General features: G+C 35.8%; 1 protein-coding gene across 1 annotated transcript in view; it reads right to left on the reverse strand.

The window, feature by feature from the left end:
- ATF1 (activating transcription factor 1) overlaps positions 1-5,392 on the reverse strand; it is a 36,788-nt gene extending 31,396 nt beyond the window's left edge. Inside the window, exon 1 of the mRNA XM_017663690.3 lies at positions 5,294-5,392. Coding sequence (XP_017519179.1) covers positions 5,294-5,386 — 93 coding nt within the window. The 5' untranslated portion in view covers positions 5,387-5,392. The remainder of the gene's footprint in view (positions 1-5,293) is intronic.
- Between the last annotated feature and the right edge of the window lie 4,110 nt (positions 5,393-9,502).

Below are 9,502 nucleotides of genomic sequence, written 5' to 3' on the forward strand. Positions count from 1 at the left end.
CTAAACCTAATGGTCTCACTGTAAATTCATTATTAGTAACCTCAAGTGAACTGTTCAAGCTCTCCAGCAATCCTACTGCATGTTCCTAGTCCACTTATGTCTCCTACTGTCCTAGCAGACTATTTCATACTCCTTCCTATCCTCTCAAGGCATCTTACTTTCACTGGGGAAAAAAAAAGAAGTTATAAGAAGAAAAATCTCAAAGTATCTCACTTCTAATCTACTTACCTAACCTGTGTTTACTTATTTTCTTCTTATGAATTATGCACTTCTGCTCATATAAATTTTTTCAATTGTAATTTTCACCCCCTCCCCTCCTCAAGGACATCATCCCAAGATAGACCTCTCTCTCCCGAATCATCAAATTTTTCCCTTTCATTGCATCATTTCCATTGGTATACAAACATGTGGTTTATTCCTCCCATCTTAAAAAGTAATAATACTTCCATGACCTACAACCTCCTCTAGAATATTCATTTCTTAGCTCCCTTTTGCAGCAAAACTCCTTGAAGGAGTTACCTATTCATTTTGTTGTCAATGAGTTTGTCTACTTATTTTCTCACCCCTCTTCTTCCATGTTTTCTTGGACAGCTCTTAGATGCTGTGTTCTATTTTTCCCCTCACTTTTTTTCTCTTTGTTTTTAGCCTGGATAATTTCCACTGACCTATCCTGACGTTTACTGATTCTTTCCTTGGCTGTTATCAAGTCCAGTAATAAGCCCCAAAACATACTTCATATACTTCACAATATTAATTTCTAGCACTTCTATTTGACTCTTTCATATAGCTTCCATTCCTAAGCTGAAATTTGCCATCTGTTCACACATGTTCACCTTTTCCACTAGAGTCATTATTGTATTTTTCACTGTTATATTCAATTCAATATCTGATAGTTCTAACTGGATCTTCAGTCTACTGATTAGTTTGATTTTTGACAGTGGTTGGATTTTTGACAGTGGATGATTTTTTTCTTGCTTTTTTGTATGTGTTTCCTAATTTTTGCCTGAATGGTGGACATCATGGATAAGACAGCGATTGACTGAATTGTATTTATGCCTAAAAGTGGACACGTCTTTGTCCATTGCTCAGCCAATCTATTCAGGAATTGACTGGGTTTGGGTTTTATTATATTAACTTAAATGCACTACCAGCTTCAAATTCCTCGTGTGACCTTCTGCTTAGTGAGGCGGCTGGTGTGCTAGAGGGTTTTTAATCCAGGTTCTTGCTCCACCCTCAGCTTTAGGCTTTCTCTGAGCACCTGCCCCAGAGGTAAACTGTTGTTTCTTTACTTGCTAGCAGAGAACAAAGAGATTCTTTGTTGTTCTGGCCTGGTATCAGCCTCAGGCCAGCCATATATGCCTGGGCCTTAGTGGGTGAGGTTTTCTCCCAGCAGTAGAACTAATGGTCTGAACCCAGGAGATTTCCTGCCTTTCTCTCAGGGTTTTGTTTGGATTTTCATTTTCTTTTTACTTCTCCCAACCACAAGGGAAAATGGGGTCTACTCTCTTCCCCTAGCAGCTTAGAGCTCTTTTCCTCAGAAAAAAAGGGTCCAGGCAGACCTGTTCTACCAAGTCAGGCTTTCTCAGTCTCCCTTGCTTTCCCCAATCTTTCTCATGTGCAACTGCTTGAGGTCCTTGGAGAAAAGCCTACAAGTGGGTGTTACCTATCCTTGAGTCTGCAGCTCACAAGGTTTCAATAGTCTCATACTAGCCTACACTTAGACTTTAGCAACTCATTAAAAATTTAGCTGAATTTTCTTTCCCTCTGTTTAACAACACTGCCCTCTTCCCTTTGGTGAGTCACACCCATCTCTGATGGGTTGAGATGTTATGATTTTGTATATTTTAGTTTATTGTTTTAGGGTGGGAACAGTATTCTTTCCAGCTCTCTATATCCTAAGTGGAAGCCAGAAATCACCCCATGAAGTTTAAATACCACCTGCATGTCCACAACTCTTAAATTTACATTTCCAGTCTGGATCTCTCCCTTGGTCTTCATACAAATACCTGTTTTTATTCAAAGCAGACCACATAAACCCAACTGCCTCTTGGGCAAATCTAAAATCTACTTGTATGGGTTTGCAGGCACACTCTAAGGTGGCCCCCACAATTCCCCACCTCTTGGTATCCGTATCTTTGAGTAATCCTCTCCCTCTGAGTGGGGGAGGGACCTGTGACTTGCTCCTAACAGAATAAGGCAAAAATGATAGGATGTCATTCTCATGATCATGTTACGTTTAATGGCAAAGGAATAGGATATAATTCCCTTGATTATGTTATGTAAAACTGTCCTGCTAGCAGACTCACTCTCATTCTCTTGCTGGACTTAAAAACAGACTGCCATGTGAACTGTTTATGGAGAGGGCCACATGGCAGCAAAATGGAGGTGACCTCTAAGAGCAATAGTCAACAAAAAACTGATGCTCTCAGCCCTACACTTGCAATAAAATGAATTCTGCCAACAACCTGAGAAAGCTTGGAAGAGGTTTCTTCTCTAGTCTAGCCTACAAATAAGAACTCGGTCCTAGCCAATACCTCAAATGCAGCATGGTGAAACTGAAGCAGAGAGCCCTTGTGACCAGACCCCACAGAAACTGCAAGATAATAAATGTGTTGTTTTAAATCACTAAATTTGTGATAGTTTGTTTTTGCAGCATAGAAAACTAATACAGATAGTACTACAAACTTAATATGTATAAAAGCCAAATTCCTGATTGCTAACATCCTCCAAAAAAGAAAAACATACTAATGTGGTCCATCTTAATAAATGCCAGCTCTACTCTTAACAGCTGAAGCCCAAACTGTATAGCCAACCTCCCTCGACTCCTTTTCTTCTCTAATACCTACACACCCAAAATCTAAAAGCAAACACTGATGGCTTTACAACCAAATTACATCCAGACTCTAACTTTACCTGACCACCACCACTGCTACAACCTTGGTCCAAGACAGTATCATCTCTTATGCACGTAACTGACAGGCCAGCTGGCTTTCCTGCTTCCACTCCACAAAGCAACTAGAGTGATCCTACTGACAGATGATGTTTTTCCTCAAAACACTCGAAAGGTTCCCCATCTCACCAAGAGTAAAAGTCAAAAATCTAGTGGCAGAGAAGGCCTACCTTGCCTGGCACTCTCCTTTCTACCCAAGCCCCTCTGCTTCATCTTGTATCCCTCTACCCTCTCAGTCACCCCTTTCCTCACCACACTTACCCCCTTGCTGTTCCTAACCACACCACACATGTATTTGTCTCAGAGTTTTTACCCTTGTTGGGCCATAAAATTGTGAGGTATTTTCACAGACAGGAGTTCTCTGACCACTTTACACACAAAGGCATGTCCCCTATCTCCACCAAAAACCACCTACCCTCCTAGCATGGCTTTATTAGTTTCCATAGTACATACTACCAACAATATCTTATTTTTTAATTGAAGTACAATTGATAGCATTATACTGGTTTCAAGTATACAACTTAATGATTCGACAACTACATAACTACTGAAATATTTTATATCTGATACATATTTATTGCCTATTTATTATCTGATACATGTCCTTATCCAAAAGGAATGTAAGTTCCATGAGAGCTGAGGATTTTGTTCATTACTTTATCCCCAACTTACACTGAAGACTGAATAAATATCCCTACATTAGATACTGTTTCTTTACAGAATTTAGAGTCTAATAAAGTAGTCAAGCCACAATAAATTAGATACAAATTCAGTGATGTTATTTTTTTAAATCATTATAAAATTATTTACCACCAGAAATACACTTATTCTACCTCATAGTAAGTATGCTTCTGAGCAAACCTGGAAATATTCACATCTAACCAAAATAACTGAAATACACAAGAAATCAAACTAAATTAAAACATTTCTATAAAGGATTCTATTAACAGAAAGGTAACTGAAAGAAAGACTCCATCATGTTTTCCAGCACCATCAGAAGATACCATTATTCTTCACAGACAGTCAAATAATACAGAAGGATGCATCAAGCTGGAAGGATTAACCCTTTAAGTTCTTAGCTCTCAGATTTTTGTGATCTCAAGGCCCTTTTATACTCTTAAATTTATTAAGGACCGTACAGAACTTTTACTTATGTGGGTTTTTATCTACTAATACATTTCAAATTAAAATAGAAATTTTTAAAATACTTAACAGTTCATTTAAAAATAACCATAAATCCATTACATGTTAACATAAATATTTTCATTGACATAACTAAATTTCCCCCCCCAAAAAACTAGTGAGAGATATGGCATTGTTTTCCTTTTCTACAAATTTTAATATTTGAGTTAACAGCAAATAATTCTCTTATATGCTTTCTTATATGAATTCTCTTACATGCTTCTACATCATCTTGCCCTATTGTTTTGGTTGAGGTACATGAAGAAAAGTCTGGCCCCACATAGATATGGAGTTAGAAAAGGGAGGACTGTTTTAATGGTCTTTTCAGATAGTTGTGGGTATTCTTTCATACCCCACCAAAACTCAACGGGTTGTAGCTTCTTCAAGATTGTTGGCAATGTACAATCTGAACTTTGTGTGTTAACATTAAAATCCATTTGTACTCTGAATGGATATTATACCCATGCATGCATGATTTTGTAACACAATTTTTAAACTGTAAAGTCTGTAACTACTGGAAAGCAGTCAAATTCACTATGGTAAACACAAATTTTCCAAAATTCTAATTTTTGCTTCAAAGTTCATTATCTTCTCTGGCAATAGATACTGTCAGTTGTTTTCCTTGAAATGCACCAGGTGCATGGATCAATTTGAAATAAAAAAAGTATCATCAGTTCTGCAATATGAATATCTGTCTATTTACATTCTCTGGTCTTTTTCCAATTTAGCAAAAAATATATATTTCCTATACATCCACAATAAATCTACTGAATTGAAGATAGTTAACCTGTAAAAGCTATTCATCTCTGTTTCCAGTTAGCTCTAAAAGCCAAGTAGTTTTTCATTTTTCTTATGTAGCAACAAAATGAGTCTGACAAAAATCTAAATAATCATGTACCACATTTTTCCAAGTTTGAGAAGTACATACATAACAAAACACTAAATATATTTTGTATGAAAGAAAATAAAACGGAATGATCTTGACAAGATATTTAAATCAGTCCTACCTTCCTGCCATACATTTCAACACTTTACAGGTTTTTGGGGTCTTTTTTGGCTTAGTTCTTTTTTTGAACATTAGTAACGAGATCTGAAACAACAGATTACTCTGCATACAAAATATTCCTAACCAGCTTGATATTTTGTTTGGTTCTACCTTACCTGTTGAGCAATATGTGAAATATGAGTTCCCTGAACTGCTGAACCAGGTTGAGGTGCTGTCTCTGGAGTGTTACGCTTGTGGGAATCTTCCATAATCAGCTATAAGGGGAAAAAAGTCCATTAAAAGATGCTTTCTAACTTCATTTTCAAGAACTCTTAAGATACTTCTTGGCATGCAAGCTTTTTAAGAGAAAGAAAAAGCTTTTATATACTATGGGCTGAGCTCAGTTTATTCAGCCTCAGTACGTTCTCAATACTCTGCTCCAGATGTGTAGCAGTCTAATTATAAGACCTTAAAAAATGGCAAATAAAAGTGCTGCAGAATATGTATAGTATATACTGCTTAGTAGTGTAAAAACTGATAATTTGGTTGCCTCCCTGGAAGACAACTGGCAGCTATGGGACAGAGCCAGAAAAGAGACTTTACCGTGTATATTGTTTTTTTTTTGAATTTTGATCCACCTGAACTTGTTTAAATTTAATAAATGGCATGTAAGTACATAAATTATTCTAAGTTCTCAAATATCTTCCCACCTAAGAAGTCTGATACTCTTCCTGAACATGGAAACAAACATTCCTTTCTTCAGTGTAGGGAACAGTTTCTAATTGCACATATAGATTTATATGAAGAATTTATTGGTTAAGAGTTGAACTAAGTAAATAAAACTATACCTAAGGAAGTTCTGAATGTCTAGATGATCTAGAATATCAACTGTAGGATATGCAGGCTAAGTAAGAATGAGAATAAATGGATTATGAGATGGAATATGTCAAATGGGAGAACCATGTAGAAAGAGATTAGTAGAAGATTTGGTTAGAATTGAAGGTTTTATGGTTATGTATAAAGACACAAAAAAAGAAAGGGCTGGGCAGCAAACATGAAAAGATGCTCAATATCACTAATCATTAGGGTAAAATGCAAATCAAAGTTACAATAGGATATCACTTCACACCCATTAGGAAGGCTAATATAAAAAAATAAGTGTTGGTAAGGATGTGGATAAATCAGAACACTTGTGAACTATGGTTGGGAACATAAAAAGGTGCAGTCACTATGAAAAGCAGTATGGTGGTTACTCAATAGAAGGTAGAATTCTACATATGATTCAACAATACCACTTCTGGGTTTATATACAAAAGAATTGAAAGCAGGGTCTTAAAGAGATATTTTAAACCCAGGTGTACAGCAGTATTCAAAATAGCCAAAAGGTGGAATCAACCCAAGTGTCCATCAACAGATGCATATACAAAATGTGGTATATACACACAATGGAATACTGTTCAGTGTTAAAAAGGAAGCAAATTGTGACACCTACCAAAACACCTTTAGGCATTATGCTAAGTGAAATCAGCCAGTCACGAAAAACAAATACTGTATGATTTCACTTACATAAGTTACAGAGAGCAATCAGAACCATAGAAACAGAAAGTAGAGTGGTGGTTGCCAGGGACTGGAAAAAGAGGAAATAGAGTTGTTTAAAGGGTATGAAAAAGTTCTGTAGATCGCTTGCACCAAGGTGATGTACTTAACACTACTGAACTGTATGAAAATAATTATGATAATACATTTTATGTTATGTGTATTTTACCATTAAAGATTTTTTTTGGAGAGAGAGGGCAACTAGGTACTTGCCCTTTAGCAACACTGACAATAACTGTGAAGCTTAAGCCTACATCTTTTATCTTTTTTTTTTTTGAGATCAGCAAACTGAAATTCCTTCTAACATCTGGATTGAAGCTACTGTTTTTAGTAATTAAGAGAAGGTATGCAACATCACCTCAAATATAAAGTGTTTTGAATTTTTTTCCATTTGAATATGTCATTAGGCTTTTTTTCTAACATATAGCAAAGTACACAATAGAAAGATAAAAGGATGACAAAATCTTAAGAACAATGTTGTCTAATTTCTTTTGTCTTCTTTCCACTTCCAAAAAATTATAAACATACTATATGTACAATTTTGTATCACTCCGGTTTTTATCTTGTTTTATCATTAATATTTTCTAGGTTTTAAATAGAAACTTACTTAAAAGCTACATATTTCATCTACTGAATGTACGTACCTTACAAAAAAAACTACACAATACTGTGATTGAATCAAATTTCCATAGGATATATTCCACAAAGGAGAATTACTTGATCAAGGAGTATGATTAAGGTTTTTTGAAAAATGTATAGGCCAATGAGAAACATGAGACAGCAATGGAAATTTTTTTAAGTTATTACTAACATGATAGATGAAAAATGGTTCACTGTTTTAATTCTCCATTAGTTGTATGAGCTGATACTATTTGTCTATCCATCTACCAGATCTTAGTGTTTTCATTACCCTATTTCTTCATGTAAATTTTATTTCTATCATGTAGATACAAATAGTATTCCAGTACGACCTGATTATTTAAAAACTTTTAATTTTGACAAATTCAGCTAGTGTTTTCCTTTGCTGTTTCTTCAACTGCTTTTAAGCTATATATAGTCCTTTCTTCTACAAGAGTGCATTGATTTTTAATCTACAGTAATACAAGTATAATCTCACAGACTAAACATACAACACCAAAAATGGAATATTTTCTACATACTACCTCTATTGAGAATGTGTCTTTTTAAACAATTTCAGAAAATACGTTAGAATATAGAGTAAAGAAGAAAAAAATGTAATGCTAAGCACTGGAAGAAACCATAAAACATTTTTTAAAATCTTGTTACATTACTGGAAATGATACTTTTCTGTCTCGCTGTGACTCAGATTTTTCTTTCATCCCATAACAATATTAAGAAATCCTGTATCTAATGAAAACTAACATGATCAACAAACCAACACACATTCCCTAGTAAAAGCTGCTACAGTTAGCAAATAACATTTTGGACAGTTATTACAACTACATTGCCTATGGAAAATGAGCTAACCTATTTTCTACAATTTTTAAAGAGGAATCAACTTATCTGTCCTTTTTTTCCCAAAATGAAAACAACTTTACATTTCATCTCATTATAAACAATACATATTCTCTGTATTTTCTAATGATGTTATCAAGGTGTGACCTTTATTTGCTTACTTGTTTTTTGGCTATCATTCCTAAAATTAAGATTCAGATGAACAATCTGTTAAAAACTTGCTCAATATAGAATAAATGCGATGTCTACACAGGGATTTATGTAAAAACACAGTACTGGAAGTTTAACACAAGATACCCTCTAAAGATGTGATGTGAATACAAGACCTGAACCCAGAATTGTTTTAATCCAAAAGTCATGTTCTTTTATTTCCTATTGCCCCTCTTCCAGAATGCCCTCACATTTCCAACTTGTCCACCTGGCAAACTCCTACTCTCAAGTTTCATCTGAAACATTAAGTTACCAACTGCTCTAGGTTCTTCCTTCCTCAGCATTTCCACTGGGCCTTGCAGATACTTCTAGTGAAGTTACTTAACACTCTGAACTGTACTGGCATGTCTGTCCCCCCAGCCTTAAGGCGCCTAGGGACAGGGCCTGTATCATGTGAATGAATGCTCAGTGCCCAGCGGAGACCCTTACATATGCAAATTGTGAACATCTACAATACAAGGTATTCTCAGCTGATAAAAAGAGGGTCGTTCCCACACCTGTAGAGGATGATGAAGTAGGGTAAGCTTAAGGGCAAGGAGTCTCTTGATCAACATTTCCATAACTGAACTCATGATCTCCCCTCAAAATTGATCCTATTAGTTATACTGAATTTCTTTCAGATATTCAAATGTGAGAGCCTGCTTTGCTCTCTTCAGGCTTTCACACACATTATTTCCTCTGCCAGAAAAACTGCTGCCTATTCCTGTGTGACCTATTCCTGAGTTATTCTTACAGGCCAACTTTCATGACTGCCCTGGACTGTCTAGAAGCTCTGGCTGTATCCCCACAGTACATGTTTACCCTCTTCCCGTGGTACTTACTACAGTATTGTAATGCTTGTTATCTGTCTCCCGACCAGAATGCAAACTCTAGGGAATCAAAGGCTGCATCCTGTCCTCAAGTATAGCCCTGATACCTTGCACATTGCTGCTGAATAAATCAATGGCTTTAGTCAGGTCTACCTACTTAAAATCGACAGAATTAATAGTTAATGAAATGTTCAAACAATTACTTTAACCCACCTTTAGAAACGGGACAATTCAGGCACAAGAAACCCTCTACTTGAGAGTTGGAAATTCATTATAAATGAGATGACGTGGAAA

The sequence above is a fragment of the Manis javanica genome, chromosome 10 (assembly GCF_040802235.1).
Source record: "Manis javanica isolate MJ-LG chromosome 10, MJ_LKY, whole genome shotgun sequence".
NCBI classification, from domain to species: domain Eukaryota; kingdom Metazoa; phylum Chordata; class Mammalia; order Pholidota; family Manidae; genus Manis; species Manis javanica.